The 17,397-nt window shown below is 33.6% G+C and overlaps 2 protein-coding genes across 2 annotated transcripts; both read right to left on the reverse strand.

Annotated features, from left to right (window-relative positions):
• Positions 1-8,196: 8,196 nt before the first annotated feature.
• Positions 8,197-14,535, reverse strand: LOC129250522 (uncharacterized). Its single transcript, XM_054890142.1, has 2 exons — positions 14,041-14,535; positions 8,197-8,247 (listed from the first exon to the last, which is right to left on the reverse strand). The coding sequence occupies exons 1-2, from the start codon at positions 14,533-14,535 to the stop codon at positions 8,197-8,199; spliced, it is 546 nt and encodes a 181-aa protein (XP_054746117.1).
• A 255-nt stretch (positions 14,536-14,790) lies between these two features.
• LOC129250523 (uncharacterized) lies at positions 14,791-16,081 on the reverse strand. The gene is made up of 2 exons (XM_054890144.1): positions 15,693-16,081; positions 14,791-15,170 (listed from the first exon to the last, which is right to left on the reverse strand). The coding sequence occupies exons 1-2, from the start codon at positions 15,922-15,924 to the stop codon at positions 14,791-14,793; spliced, it is 612 nt and encodes a 203-aa protein (XP_054746119.1). The 5' UTR covers positions 15,925-16,081.
• Positions 16,082-17,397: the final 1,316 nt, after the last annotated feature.

Consider the following 17,397-nt stretch of genomic DNA (forward strand, 5'->3'; position numbering starts at 1 on the left):
GCCTTGCAGAGTAATGGCGAAAACGGAACAACCCAACGATTATCAACTTCAATGTTCTTTCGATTTACTTTGACTATTGTTGACTTTCCATTGTCATCAATGGATCGGCGGCGATAAAGTGGATATCCATCATTTCCTGTAATAGTTTCTGCTACTAATTGTCTTGGGTACCGTTTTGAACATTTTCTTTCAACCATACACGGAGAAATGGGATTTAATATTCCACATGGACCATATATCATATTTTTTGTAATAACCTCATGTAACAGTGATCGACTTCTCTTGCTGAATTGCCCATAAAATATATTTGCAAATATTTATAGTCTTCACCAGGCACTGGCAATAAGGAAGCTGTTTGATGATATATTTGACCCCGAATCTGCAAGAATATAAATATGTATACAGGTAATTGTATAGCAAATTGTACCACCATGTGGCTCGCAAAATACTGCCACAATACTTTACATCATTTCAAATTAAAACTACTTTAAACCTCGACATTAAACAGCCTTCCATGGCAGCTTTAGGTAGTAGGCTTTACCAAGTATTGGAACACCTTGCTCATGCCACTATGAAATACAACATGTTATAAAATGTTGCTGATTAAGTCATTGGATTATAGACTATTATTATGTATTTGACTTATTATTTACAAAATAAACACATCACTGACTCAACATATTTTGCACCAGCAACACGGTTGTAAAACTAAAAAAAATGTTTGCCATTATACTTACTTACTTTGAAAGTAGGCATAAAATTGTCTCGAATTACTTTTGTTGCCCCAAATGATTTCATTTAAAATCAATTATTGTACTGCTGGATATGAGTAAAAAAATGATAAGATTCTGGGCCAATTCCAGAAACCAACCAATGTAGTGGCTCTGATGGCGGTACCAATGGCGTCAATTTGACTTGGCCGCTGGCGCAATATTCATTTTTCAATTTCAATGCCTTGCAATGTGGACACACAATATTCATTAGTCCAATAGCAACAATTTGCTCTGAACTGTAATCAATTGCCACATTATAACTGAATGCAGCTCTGTGGGGATTAAACACAACATTTATATCTTGATATCGATTCCGTTCAAGTTAATTTCGCGCTTCGCGTTGCTCATCAGTTTGATTTGCTCTTATATTTCTTTGACTTGCCGTATTTCGAGTTCTGCGGCCTAAGCTTGTACGTCTGGTTGGTGGCATTGTTAAAAACGAAAATCCAACTGAAAATAAAAAGCTCTCTAACATTTTCTGTATAACCATGTATACCAAATTGTAGTATTGTGTAGTCACCAAAAGTTACTAAAAATCAATATGAAGCTGTGAACTTACCGTGATTAACAAACACTTATTAGCAAACAAAAATCTTCTTAGTCTTACTCGAGTTGGACGTAACTCGAATCTACTCGATTTGAATTCTTTCTAACTCGAGTTCGAAAAAAATTGAAGCATATAATTTAACTAAGGAAAAAATATTCTTTGTGATACTAATTATCTTACTTTCTTGAAAATATTGTGATTACTGATTATAAAAATAGTTTAATTGATAGTAAATATTATTTTAAATACTTAAATAAATGATTGGATTTCACTCGAGTTAAATCGAGTAATATTTTTTCCGAGTTGGCACATCACTATCACAGATTACCATAGAATTTAATTAAGTAATCACGTTTCCGAACAAACAATGCTCTTTCAATATAGTCTATGTAATATTATTTTAAATACTTAAATAAATGATTGGATTTCACTCGAGTTAAATTGAGTAATATTTTTTCCGACTTGGCACATCACTATCACAGATTACCACAGATTTTTTTTTAAATTAGAATTTAATTAAGTAACCACGTTTCCGAACAAATGATGCTCGAATTTAATTAAGTAAATACGTTTCCGAACAAACGATGCTGTTTTAATATATTAAGTGGCAGTGAATGACATTGACATTCGTTACGCACGTTTTTTAAAATATGCTAAATTAAATGTATATTTTTCAATATTTCTGAGATATTTTTTTAATATTTTTTTCCGTAAGAACCTTCTCCTAATAATAACAAATACAACAAAAAAAGAATTAGTGAAATCGGTCCAGTCATTCACGCGTAATGACGTGACCAAAGAAAACAGGTTTCATTTTTAAGATCTAGAAATTTAATGTTATTAAGTGAAAAGTGAAAAAACCTAAAAAAAGTGAACAGTTTAAAGACGTCTTGTACAACCAATAATTTACTAAATTGTAAATTCATAACAAAGCTTAACTCTGCGACTCAAAACACCTAGGATTCTCCAAAGTAAAAAAGCCCTCCTTCTTAGAAGGAGTAACGAAATATAATAATAGTACTATTTACAACATATAACTTGTACAACCAATAATCAAATACACCTGACAGCTGCGATTCAGCACCCTCCGGGGGACCCTCCAGGCAGTGGCGGCGCTAGACCAAATGTGTACGTCGGCGACATCAACTTCGCGAGGCCTCTTTACTTCGCAGTGAAAAAAACCGTAAAATTAAGAGAGCCAAATTATAAAATAATTTATGAGTTTAACGAGTTTTATTGTTAATAAAATGATGACAAAAAATAATTACACACAAAAATTAAAATAGTCGAACTTTTCGGCTTTTAGCCGCTATTTCAGCTTCGTTTGACAGAACTGATAACGCGGATAGTCTGTGTTGGCTCATTGTGCTTCTCAAATAGGTTTTTAGCAATTTCAACTTTGAGAAGCTTCTCTCAGCGAAAGCTGTGCTGACCGGAACTGTGAGCATGATTCTAATTGTAATATCAACATTTGGATATATTTCTTCTAAATTATTTTCTAAAATGTATTGGATGAGTTGTTTCGCGTCATTGATAGACTCTAGTGAATTAGTTTTTAAAAGCTGAAGTTCTTCATATAGTTCGAGAGGCTGTATATCACTGTGTTGTACCTAAATCAGTAAAATGTTTGAGAAGATCCTCTTTTGGCATAGATTTGAAATAATTGATATCATCAATAAAACCAAATTGCTCACAATATTCATTCAGCGCTGTAAATCGACATTCGGTATCGACTATTATAGCATATTATATAATACCATTTTGTTAAAATAAATAACTCTGAACTGCATTTCAGGAGATTCAACTGGTTTATCAGAATGTTCGTAACTAATCATTCGTTTTTTCCTGGCTATTCTTGTTTCCTTAAATTGAGACTGAATTTCATAAGTACTTTTCTCCACAAGTAATCTCGCTTCTGTTACGCTTTTTTCAAATCCTGTATTTCGGAATTCTTGAATCTAGCTACAAAATGAACGTAAAGTATCAATAGCGACTTGCAAGTTGGATTGAACCGATTGCCATAGTTTACTTATATTATTTACACGTGGCAAAACCTCATACCACACGTGTAATGCAACAATAAGAGTTTCGGAATCATCAGTTTTATTTTTCAGTTCATTCACACATTCGATGACATCATCAAATTGTAAAAATATTGCTTTTACTGCTCCGACTCTACTCTCCCACCTCGTTTCAGACAGAGTTTGTAAAGTCAATTTTAATTTACTTTTACTAATATATCTCCCAACGCTTCCTAGACTTTGAAAACAGCACATAGAGTTTATTGATAAAGCCGAAAAATGTTTTGGCTATCGTTGAAGAGTTAACTGCATCTATCAAAAGTAAATTCCAACTGTGGCATCCACATGGTGTAAAGAATGATCTTGGATTTATATTGAGTATTCTTGTTCTGATACCTTTTCTAATTCCGACCATATTGGCGCCATTATCATATCCCTGTCCTCGACAGTTTTGGATATCTAGATCATTTCTTTCCAGTTCTTGTAATATTGATTTAGTTTAATACTCTCCTGTTGTTTCTGCGACTTCAATAAACCCAATGAAATGTTCTTCTACAGCTCCAGTTGACAAATTGCAAAATCTTAATACAGGGTGGCTGACATGATAACCTTAAATATTTTTTAGTTAAGTTTGGTAAGAACGCAATGTTATAGTCACTATTAAGAAGGCAAAGGTAAATAGTACCAACCTACTTATGTTGTTGAATACGTAATGCAGAAGCAACTTATTATAAGCAAGGTCTTTCTATGGAGAAGTGAAATAATTCGTTGTAGGTACCTATTTATTCATATGATTTTGTACTTATTGTAGGAACACCGCATGAGATGTAGGTATGTATGAAAAAAGAATTCTGTGAAAATAATGTTACGAATTTTGACGCATACAAAATATACTCGAAGGCATTGGTCGGGAGGCGAAATATTTCTATTATTTCGAGAAAAAACACTAGCGCAGGTTTAAAAACAAGTAGTTAGGTACTTTACTTATCTAGGTAAATATAAAATTGAATCTATTTCTTTATTAATATTACGAGTATTTACGACTTATAAAAGATATAGGTAACTATTGATTTTGTCGAAACAATTTTTCATGATCACTCTGCCGAAAGTACGGTCTTTCTGGCCGCATTCGACTCCAGGAAGAGCGACTTTTGAGGCCTGCTCGAGCCGCAGCGCGCTCTAGCGGATTACAAGACTTTCGTGGCCGGTTCGGCTTCGTCTCGGCCACCATCTCACACCCGCCAGGAAATCCAACTTTTGTTGTCGTTAAAAAGTCATTAAAAAGTTGATGTTGACTTACCTTAACATTAGGTATGAAATTAATAACAAATAACGTAAAACTTTTATCCACTAGAACTGTGCACTAGAACGTCGGGGTGATGACTTTACAATACAATAAAATAAAACTTTGCGCTTGCGAGTCTGCAAGTTGCCGTATGAAGAAAATTACTCTAACAGACAAATGAAATATAGATAAATAAACTAAACAACAGGGGGATTCCCCGTCCAGAGTCCCGTGCGCCGTTCGCGAAATCGAGCGCTCGATATTGGTATTGGACGCTCATAATGAAGAGGACACACACACATTATGTTTGTATATATGCTAAACTAAGATCTTTTGCACGTATAACTGATTTATTTATTGCATTCATAGGTTTACCTGCACCCATGAATTCAGTCAATAAATCACTACATATTATAAAACAAAGTCGCTTTTTCTGTCCCTATGCCCCCTTGAATGCTTAAATCTTTAAAACTACGCAACGGATTTTGATACGGTTTTTTTAAAGATAGATTGATTGAAGAGGAAGGTTTATATCAATATAATGTGAAGAAATATATAAAGGGGGCGTGGAAATCGGTCAAAATGTGACAAAAAAACATAAATTTTTTGTTTTCACGGCCATAAATCATAAACGAATCAACCAATTAAAATGAAACTTTCTTGAAGTTTAACTTTGAAATATTTACTTTCGTTCTGCATCAAAAAAAATAATTGATTTATTTGTTATTTAACCAAAATTGTTGAAACAAAAGCAGCTCTTTTTCCAAAAAAAGCTGTTTGTGTGTTTGTTTGCTGTCAACCAAATGAAGCAACAGGCAGAGAACGTTAATGTATACAGAGAACGTAAATTCATAGAGAAGGCGCAGGAACGAATGGACAGGTTAAATGTCAAAACACATCAAAACGAGGGTAGGAAATTAACAGTAGAGAGTTAACATAGCGGAGCGTAGTCAACATAGCGGAGCGTAGTCAACAGAAATATATATAGCGTTTGCATTGAAATGTAAAATGCCATGATTTGATGTTAGAGAAAAGAAAATAACAGCAGACTTGTACATTTTTCTTTCATGCTTATTTGCCGTCGGCATTTTGCGTGCGCAAATGGATTATTTCTTGTGAGATGAATAAATTAATTCTAAGTAACGCAATAGCACCGTAGGCCTAAGTAGCTAGAGTGCTCTATCAGTTAGTGTTATATTTCATGTTTCTCTAATAAATAATAATAATAATAATTCTAAGTATATGCATGCATGAATATGAAATTTTAAGTATCTAATTGACTAAATTGTATTGAATTTAGGTCTATTATCAAAATTATTCAAATATCATAACACAAAAAATAACTTTGTAAACCATTCATTTACATCAAGGTTTATTATTCAGCAAAGTGTTGAATTAATATAACATCTACCATCCATATTCATGTGGGCAGATAAAAACATGACTTGCCTCAAAACCCAGCTCATACACCTCTCATACACATCTGCATATAAAGAATTCAAAGCAAATAGACAAACGTATGCAAACATATTTCTAATATACATATGTATGTATGAATGCAAAAATCATATTTCTTTTTCATGCTTATTTCCCGTAGGCATTTTGCAGAGAACGTTAATGAATAGAGAAGTCTTAATGACTGGAAAGTGTTCATTTTCGAGGGGTACTCGTCTCGCGAAGACAATTCACCATAGACAGATTTTTCAACAAAAATTAACAGTGAGGGGCTGAATTATGTAAATTTAGCAGCAGTCGATAAGAATTTGTTGGTGATTAGAAGCAAAGAATGTTAGGTAGCTTTTTAATATGACCTATATATTTGAATTTTTCCAAATCATCCAAAATTATATAAATATGTAATGTCTGTCTGTCTGGTGTCTGTAAAACTTTGTTGAATTACCTTCAACTGAATCAAAATCCTCTATAGCAAACGCTGCATTACCAGGCGCACAGGAAGATGGCACATGCAAATGTAAATTTGTGAATTTATATACATTTGTGAATTTATATACATTTGCGCATATGTATATGCTGAGTGTATGTGTGCTCACCAGCCACAGCTCAAGATAAAACGGTAAAACTTCGCAAGAAATCCAGCGCGCACTCATGGCGCAGCGCACATTCATTGGCACAGCATTGTATGTACAGTAAGCTTGAACTGTTACAGGCATCTTCAAATGCTCTGATTTCAGAGTAAGTTTCTAACTGCAGATATATGCATATGTTTTGTGCACTTTTTATCAATTGAAAAACTACATACGTAAAGTAATCTACTAATTAACTATTTGCCTACTATCAGTTAACATAAAATAATTGTTTCCAAATTTTATCTTAGTATTAAAATGTCCGAATCAGACCTTTTTTTTAAGCTACTTGTTTTCTTCTGCAACTTACTGTATGCTCATGCGCGCACTTGACGCACAGCAGCTGCGGCTGTCGAGCATTTAGAATGACATATTTACATACATATATTTTTGCATACATATGTACGATGCCGCGGGCACTCGACTTGACAAAAATTGAAGATTTATCAAATATTGGAAAATAATTCTTCGCGAAATATTCCAATATTGACTAATTTCGAATTGTCGAGAAAATTGGCATATGGGCGGCTCGTTTTATGAATGAAATGAATTTATCAATGAATTTTTTGAAGATGAGTTTTTGTTGCACACTACAATAGTTGAAACTGTTCGGCGCCGCCGCGACTGTTCAGCGCTATGGCAACTAGAATGATGGCCGCTACGCCTGCGTCTATGACTGCATTTTGTTCTTGTAGTCGCTAGGCATAGAATTTTAGCTTTGAACGACATACGCATTTTGAGGAATAAAGCGAATGCCCTGTGTGTGCGCTTGTATGTACATGCATATGTGTATATTAATAAGCATTGTTTTGCTTGAATTCAATATTTATATTTGCATATGCCATCTTTCTGTGTGCCTGGTAATGAAGCGTTTTGTATACAGAATTTTTTGATTTGTTTGAAGGGATATGGGCACCAAGTGTACATACGCACATACAAATATGTACATGAGTATTCAACAGAAATTTGTTTTAGCATTTGTGAGGCAGGAATTTGATCATTAGGTTATTTACATGAAATATAAGGCGATGCTCGTGAGGTAGGTCATGTTGCTTCAGTGCACACATATGTATGCGTGCAACATATACATATTTAATAAAGATGCAATTGAATTTAGTTGTCCCATATATGCAAATACGTTTCTTTGAAGTTTTCTTTTATTTATTTTAAAGTTTTATACTATCTAGAAAATGCATACATACAAATGTATGTATATTATTATTCCCTGTAATAAAATGTAAATTGAAAAAGATTTGGTTTGCCAAAGGAACAAATAAATGCATGTTCAAATGTAAATACATATGTCGATATACCAAAACACTTGTATGCTATGAATTAATTTCGACTCAAAAAATTAGTAAAAATTTTCATCAAATTTGTTTAGTTTTAAATTTACTAAAACGCACATACCAAAATGTGAGAGGTAAATTAAATCAAAATATAAAGTTACTTTGATTTGAAATGTTGGCGCATATAATAATTTCAATCATTTTTCTTCATCACCTTTGTTTGAAAATACAAATTGAATAAATTTTCGTTTACCAAGGGAACATAAAAATGCACAAGCAAATGCCTTGCAAAATGCCGTCGGCATTCGTCAATTTGATTTCATACAGAAACCAAAAACTGAGCAGAGCCAATGTACTTGTACATAATTCACTGTAATCAGCCCTGTTAAGAACTTCCCCGCTGTCGAGTTAAGCGAGGTGAAATAGTGTTCGCGGTTTCACTTCATTTTTGACAATTCACACTATTCGTAGCTCGTGAGAATTCTCTATATTTAACGTTCTCTGCATTTTGCATGCGCAAATGGATTATTTCTTGTGAGATGAATAAATTAATTCTAAGTATATGCATGCATGAATGTGAAATTTTAAGTATCTAATTAACTAAATTGTATTGATATTAAGTGCATTATCAAAATAATTTCAAAATATTCACATAAAAAAATGGTTTTGTAAACCATTCATTTGCATCAACGGTTATTATTCAACAATATGTGTCCTTTTTAAATTTTTATATCCATATGTATGTACATATATTCATATACTAAATAGATATAACATCTACCATCCATATTCATGTGGGCAGAAAAAAATCTTGACCTGCCTCAAAACACAGCTCATATGTATCTCCATATAAAAAATTCAAAAGCAAATAGACAAACGTATGCAAACATATTCCTAACATATGCAAAAAAAACTCATCTAAACGGTATTCGCGTACATAAACATATGTATGTATATATGCATATATGAATACATATGTTGGGACCATGTACCTATGTATGTACGTAAATGTTTCTATTCTAAGCAAAACAATGAATATTCGTATATACATATAATATAACCGCACATACTTACTTTATGCCTCTACAGGTGTGTGCTTCCAAAACTAAAATTCTAAGCCTAGCGACTACAAGAACAAAATGCATTCCTATTCGTAGCTGCTGCGGCCATGATTTGTTACCCGCGACGGCGCTGAACAGTTTCAAATATTAAAAAGCACAACAAAAACAAATTCATTGATAAGTTCGAGCTCATATTTCTACGAGTAAAGTACTTTCATTCATAAAACGAGCCGCCGATATGCCAATTTTCGCGACCATTCGAAAATAGTCAATATTGGAATATTTCGCGTTGAATTATTTGCCAATATTTGGTAAATCTTGAATTTTTGTCAAGTCGAGTGGCCGCGGCTCCGTACATATGTATGCATCAATATATATTATGTATGTAAATATGTGTATATGTACAATGCTGTGCCAATGAATGTGCGCTGCGCCTATGAATGCGCGCTGGATTTCTAGATTTCTGTCGCAAGTGCTCGCAGCAGAGAACGTTAAATATAGAGAATTCTCACGAGCTACGAATGGTGTGAATTGTCAAAAATGAAGTGAAACGGCGAACACTGTTTCACCTCGCTAAACTCGAAGGCGGGGAAGTTCTTAACAGAGCTGATTACAGTGAATTATGTACAAGTACATTGGCTCTGCTCAGTTTTTGGTTTCTGTATGAAATCAAATTGACGAATGCCGACGGCATTTTGCAAGGCATTTGCTTGTGCATTTTTACGTTCCCTTGGTAAACGAAAATATATTCAATTTGTATTTTCAAACAAAGGTGATGAAGAAAAAATGATTGAATTTATTATATGCGCCAACATTTCAAATCAAAGTAACTTTAATGTTTGCTGTTTTAATTTTAAAAGAAAAATTTAAACAAAATACATTGTAAAACGACCTCACATTTTGTTGTGTGCGTTTTAGTGTAAATTTGATGAAAATTTTTACTAATTTTTCGAGTCGAAATTAATTTTAGACAAGAATTCAAAGAGCATATTGGTATATTGATGAATATATATGCCTATCAATATATGTTTATATACATATATTTTGTTAGTTATATTCGTGCAAAAGTTCAATTGCATCTTCAATTCTTATAGTGTTACAAATGTATGTATGTGCACACGCACTGCAGCAACAATGACCTATCTCACGACGCATTGCCTTATCATATTATATTTATGTACATTTGAATATGCATTTTTGTTCCTTTGCCAAACGAAATTTTTTTAAATTTACATATACATATATATTACAGGGAATAATTCATATACATATGTATGCATTTTATAGATAGTACAAAACTTTGAAATTTAAAATAAATAAAAGAAAACTTCAAACAAACGTATTTGCATACATACATATATGGGACAACTAAGTTCTATTGCATCTTTAATAAATATAGTGTTGCACGCATATGTATGCACTGAAGCAACATGACCTACCTCACGAGCATTGCCTTATCATATTTCATGCAATAATTAGGGTGTAAATATTCGAATGATCGAATTCCTGTAATGCTAAAACAACTTATTCTGCATATGCATCGACGTAAGTGCATGTGCGTATATGCACACTTGATGCCCTAACTATGTATATGTATATACATATGTACGTTCAAATCAAAAAATTCTGTATACAAAACGCTTCATTACCAGGCACACAGGAAGATGGCATGTGCAAATATAAATATTGAATTCAAGCAAAACAATGCTTATTAATATACACATATGCATGTACATACAACCGCACACACAGGGCATTCGCTTTATTCCTCAAAATGCGTATGTCGTTCAAAGCTAAAATTCTATGCCCAGCGACTACAAGAACAAAATGCAGTCATAGACGCAGGCGTAGCGGCCATCATTCTAGTTGCCATAGCGCTGAACAGTCGCGGCGGCGCCGAACAGTTTCAACTATTGTAGTGTGCAACAAAAACTCATCTTCAAAAAATTCATTGATAAATTCGAGCTCATAGTTCTAAGAGCAAGAACTTTCATTCATAAAACGAGCCGCCCATATGCCAATTTTCTCGACAATTCGAAATTAGTCAATATTGGAATATTTCGCGAAGAATTATTTGCCAATATTTGATAAATCTTCAATTTTTGTCAAGTCGAGTGCCCGCGGCATCGTACATACGAAGAATTATTTGCCAATATTTGATAAATCTTCAATTTTTGTCAAGTCGAGTGCCCGCGGCATCGTACATATGTATGCAAAAATATATGTATGTAAATATGTCATTCTAAATGCTCGACAGCCGCAGCTGCTGTGCGTCAAGTGCGCGCATGAGCATACAGTAAGTTGCAGAAGAAAACAAGTAGCTTAAAAAAAAGGTCTGATTCGGACATTTTAATACTAAGATAAAATTTGGAAACAATTATTTTATGTTAACTGATAGTAGGCAAATAGTTAATTAGTAGATTACTTTACGTATGTAGTTTTTCAATTGATAAAAAGTGCACAAAACATATGCATATATCTGCAGTTAGAAACTTACTCTGAAATCAGAGCATTTGAAGATGCCTGTAACAGTTCAAGCTTACTGTACATACAATGCTGTGCCAATGAATGTGCGCTGCGCCATGAGTGCGCGCTGGATTTCTTGCGAAGTTTTACCGTTTTATCTTGAGCTGTGGCTGGTGAGCACACATACACTCAGCATATACATATGCGCAAATGTATATAAATTCACAAATGTATATAAATTCACAAATTTACATTTGCATATGCCATCTTCCTGTGCGCCTGGTAATGAAGCGTTTGCTATAGAGGATTTTGATTCAGTTGAAGGTAATTCAACAAAGTTTTACAGACACCAGACAGACAGACATAACATATGTACATAATTTGGATGATTTGGAGAAATTCAAATATATAGGTCATATTAAAAAGCTACCTAACATTCTTTGCTTCTAATCACCAACAAATTCTTATCGACTGCTGCTAAATTTACATAATTCAGCCCCTCACTGTTAATTTTTGTTGAAAAATCTGTCTATGGTGAATTGTCTTCGCGAGACGAGTACCCCTCGAAAATGAACACTTTTCAGTCATTAAGACATTAACGTTCTCTGCTCGCAGCCTCATATGTATGTATGTCTATGGAAGTTTGTAGGCATGTATTTATGTATATGCGTGTTTGCTTTTGCACGTCCATATGAACGATTTTTCATATGCAGATATTCATTTGATTTAGCTGAACGAATATATTGATTTTGTAAGGAAATCCTGTCGAATTAAATTATTGGTATATGTTCATTTAAGTTCTTCTTACCAAATAAATATTATTATCCTTAAGAAAATGAAATACTAGCTTTTTTAATTTTAATTTTTTATTTTTATTCACAAGTAATTTAAGTACTCTTATATGTATATGTATATATGTATATTACAATACTATAAATAATAGGTATTTACATTTCCTGAAATGAAAAAAAAAATATATAAAATTGTGAAAGCACGAAATACGAAATTGTTCTCATACTATAACAATTTCTCACACGACTTCGATATTGACATCGATTAAGTCATTGCGATTTACCTGATTTTTAAAACACTACTCTCAATCCATCGTGATTAAGTGAAAATTGTAGTGGTTTAAAAATCTAGGCTCAGGTGCTACCTGAAAAAGAAGATAAAAGGAAAACCTGAAAGATAGAGAAAAATCTGAAAGATGGAGAAAACCCTGAAAAATAAAAAAATCTGGAAAATAGGAAAAATAAATATAAATGAATACATATAAGAATAAACAATAAATAAACGCTGGTTTTACTTACCCTAAGGACCTGCGCAACTCACCTTGTTGGACCCTGACCTACAACGTACGACAACTTTTTTAGTTTATCGTTGCGCTTCTGACACCTGACTTGGGTATTTTCTTGCCGTAAAAGCCATTTCGCATTTTTGAATAGAAGTACATATATCAAAAAATCGAGTAGCTTGATGCGATGATCCTGACATTCGCCAGATATTGCGAACCAATGGGGAAATACTTCTTCGGTTTTTTGTTTTATAACCGGTAACATTAGATTGCAAATATTACCTACGTGAGCATATTTTGCAAAAAGCTGACGGTACCACATCATCTGAAGGCGACACACTTCGAATACCCTGTCTTCAGGATTCACCAGTCTCAAATCGGTGTCATAAAATTTTCATAGATATCAATCGCGCTACTATGTACTGTACTTCGTGTGCTGTGGGATGAGTATTAATACCCTGACTAGCTCGGACCCGATAAAAGAAATTTTCTAGACAATCTTGGTTTAACTTTCCAAGGAAAATAAATTTTAAATTTTGATGCTGTTGAAAAAGTTCCTCGCACAATTCCAGCATCGATTTTATGGTAGTACGAAAGCCTTGGATACATTTAATAGTGGAATATGCACGCATTGTAGACATCGGACTAAAGAACTCGAAGTAACTTAATAGTCTTTCAACTTTGCCCCTATCATCCCGCTTCAGGGGAGACCTTAATGGATTTGTTGACTGGAAATGCTTTGCATCGAGTTCATCAAAAAGATCGTTCATTTCTTTAACAAATATCTGCGTGGGCTTGGCAAAATTTATCAAGTTTTCGTCATTACCAAATAAATTTTGACTACACATCATGTCAATACCTGACGCTACCGAATTGCTCAATACTTGTGTAGCGCGTGAAACGCACATTTTTTCGAAAATGCTTGGATAAATATGAGCCTCCGTCAATTTTGGGCAAATTTTAAAATTTGAATTCTTTTGATCAATATCAAATAACGTCATTAGGACCTTAAAGCTTGCAGTGCCATGGGCGGTTGGAATATCATATTTCATAAATACATTACGGATGGACTTTATGAGATGGCAATAGTCAAACATACAAAAAATTTTATTGTTTTCGTGCATGAAAAAAGTGTTAATTTCTGAAATCTTCAATTGATTAAATAAAGTTATATTCGCGGGCCCTTGATCGCAAATCATAACTTTTATATTGAGTCCAACTTTCGTAATTGCGGAAATGTTACTCATCAGAATTTGATGTAACTCTGTACCATTAAAACCATTTTTGGAAATATAGTAGGAAAATACATACTTCCACTTAGAGCACAACCCTTTAACCATAAAAAAACAACATCTGTTCCCTATTCTGCTTTGACGTTGGCCTTCCCCATGGTCCACAAACCCATCAATTATATCCCTACTTTTATTATAAGTAAGATCCGGCTTGATGCTAATTTCATCAAATAATAAAATGCATATGCGTTCTGTGCCGGACATTTTGCTAGCAATTTTGCTTAAATTGTTAACGACATTGGCATCGAAACCTGGAACAACATACCTGATGGGGCGCCAACGCAAAAGAGATGATTTGTGTGGTAAACAAAAACCTAGATCGTCACGCATAAAAGAATATGCTTTAGTGGACATATAGTTCAAATTTTGTGCCAATGCCTTTTCGTCCTCATTATACCAACCTTTTTTGGTACTGACAATCATTTTTGCAAAAGTTAAAGCATCGCTGCTACAACTTTCTTCCGCAATTATTGCACGTTTCAACAACTCAGAATATTTATTTTTTAGGTCATTATTTTCTTTTTCAAGCTCCTCAATACGTTTATTTAATTTGACCGCGTTGCTCTGATAATAGCGAGCAGACTGAGCAAACCGTTCGCGAGTGGTTGTGGTTTCTAAGTCCACGCAGATCTGATTACTATAACTAGCCTGCCTGTTTTCCTCTAATATCGAATATTTCTAGAACTCTTCCAGAGTTAAATCTTCTTCTACTTGCTTAACTACCTTACTATAAGTTGCAGTGACGGGCGGGCAAACCCAATCAGAGCCAGCACTAGGCGAGCGACTTCTATTTACTGGCTCTAAATTGAAGCAAGGAAAAGCCCCTTTCAAGAGATGGTATTTTGTAACCAATGTGGGTTCAAAATGGCGTTGGCAAATAAAAACCCTGTCAGTGCTTGACACTTGCACGTTGCAAGCCAAGGCCCAATTCTTACGTGTCTCTTCGTCCCTAGGAAACGCAAAAAGTATAACTTTATCCTTAGGCACGCAGCTCTCGATACAGCAGCTCCTTTTTTTCTTTTTTTCGGTCCACTTGTTCGGTGGAACATCATCATAGCCTAATTAAAATTTTTACAAAATTTAAATTGAGGTATATTCAGTATAATCATATACATATATAAAACTAGAACCCGCACCCTCCGGGGATTTATAGTTTTCATCTAACATCTCAACCAAGTTTCATTAAATAAATCATTATACTTGGCCTAAAATTGCCCATACGGCATTATCCTAAGCCCGATCTTTTAAATTCAAAAGTTTTTTATAAATATGTAAATAAAATAATGAGAAAGTGCGCATTCTAAATAAATAAATCCCTTCTCTGCTTTCTATTTCTTGCATGCATGCATGGATGTGTATATTAAGCTTTTCAATAGGCACGAAGTATTGAAAACGACATCCAGGCATACGATTATCAGTTTATGTACATATGTACAGTGAACCAAAAAGAAACTGAGACACTAATATTTAAAAAAATATTCACAGATTTATAAGAAATAATAATATTGACGGTAACTCCGTTTATTTTTTTTTACTGTACATACATATATGGAGACATAATAATAAATTAATTTACTTACCCAAGTTTAAAGTTGGAACCGCTCCATTCTTGAGATATTTTGGTCCCACGGCATCCTCCTCAAAATGCTTAATGCATACAAATGAATTGTGCATTGGCATTTGCATTGAGGGTGAGATCCTCAAATTTTCCTTCCACAATTTTAATAATTCCCGATTTTTGGGAAATGCAAACGATCGAACATTTTGTTCACTACAACACTCGCGAACGCGACATTTCGAAGCTTTAGGCATATTTTTCTTATTATTATTCTTACTTATTAACAATTTAAAAATGTTTGCTTCACCGCGCACGTGCACTTCCAATTGACTTTCTTTTCGAATTAAAATTCAAACCAAAGTTCAATTGGTTACAAGCAATCACAAGAGCTTTCCAATATTTGGCGCAGTTTTCATATATGTACATATATACATTTATCCAATCAAAATCAAATCTAATGCAATCATACATTTTTTCCGATATTTGGCGCAATTTTCATATATGTAAAGCTAATATACATATGTCCTTTGCTAATATACGTATATAAACATGCATACATAATATTTCGCGCAATTTTCATAACTTAATTACATACATAGGTATGTCCTATGCTAATATAAGTATATAAACACGCATACATACAATTTCGCGCAATTTTCATAACCTAATACATATGCTATGCTAATATATAATATGTATATAAACATGCATGCAAGTTAACGGCAGACCACTTACCCCATTACAATGCTAAATGTAAACACAATTGAGAAAACATATTTTGCATCTTACAAATCCGCCAGCTCAGCATTATGCTGCTGCGTAATAAAAATTAATTAAAAATGAAATTGATATCTTCTTTGACCAGGCTGATGCAATGCCAAACCATCATTGTGAAATACGTAGATTTAAGTAAACAAATTGTAAAGATATAAATAAGGGAATTTATAGAATAAAGTTTAGTTTTTACTCCGTCTTCGAAGGAAGCACGTTCTTTTTAAAATGTTATTCCAAACAGGAATAATATAATTGGCGCCCAACATAAAGGGCCCCTTTCTCGCAGTACAGGCATCGAGTTCCGGTTCAACTAAGCAGCTTCAGCGAAGTTACCAACAGCGACTCAATAGCAAAGAACAATAACAGCAACAATTTTGCCATTAACACCAGCAGCGGCTTGACTTGCAGCTTTTGCAGCAACTCCCCGTGATAGAAACGACAAGACATTTTTGCCCGATTTGGCAGCGCTCCTTGTAGCGAGCATTTTCCAGGCGCAGCACGTTCTTCGCAGAAGAGGAGACACAAATGCACCGAAGATAAAAAATGATATATGTAAGTTATACCATATACATATAATAAGTAAATGGGGAATACTCCCAGTGAAATAAAATATTCAAAATTATTATATTGTGAATATTGTAGTGGGGATCATAAAATTGAAAAGTGTCCTATATTATTTAAGAAAAATTTTAATAAAAGTGAACAAAAGAATAAAAAGTATTCAAAATAATAAGATATAAATGGCTGATTTAACAGTTGATTTAATGTAGTGGGGATCATAAAATTGAAAAGTGCCCTATATTATTTAAGAAAAATTTTAAGAAAAGTGAACAAAAGAATAAAAAGTATTCAAAATAATAAAATATAGGAATGGCTGATTTAACAGTTGATTTAATGTAGTGGGGATCATAAAATTGAAAAATGCCCTATATTATTTAAGAAAAATTTTAAGA

Source organism: Anastrepha obliqua, chromosome 6 (genome assembly GCF_027943255.1).
Source record: "Anastrepha obliqua isolate idAnaObli1 chromosome 6, idAnaObli1_1.0, whole genome shotgun sequence".
Taxonomy (NCBI): Eukaryota; Metazoa; Arthropoda; class Insecta; order Diptera; family Tephritidae; genus Anastrepha; species Anastrepha obliqua.

What these genes read in the sequence shown, in the direction of transcription:
- LOC129250523 (XM_054890144.1), bottom strand. Translation starts at nt 15,924, where the DNA reads ATGCCTAAAGCTTCGAAATGTCGCGTTCGCGAGTGTTGTAGTGAACAA. An exon ending in GGTTCCAACTTTAAACTTGG is followed by an intron (nt 15,171 to 15,692) that starts GTAAGTAAATTA and finishes AATTTTAATTAG; the next exon opens with GCTATGATGATGTTCCACCG.
- LOC129250522 (XM_054890142.1), bottom strand. Translation starts at nt 14,535, where the DNA reads ATGATTGTCAGTACCAAAAAAGGTTGGTATAATGAGGACGAAAAGGCA. An exon ending in ACATTTCCGCAATTACGAAA is followed by an intron (nt 8,248 to 14,040) that starts GTTGGACTCAAT and finishes TCCCTTGGTAAA; the next exon opens with CGAAAATTTATTCAATTTGT.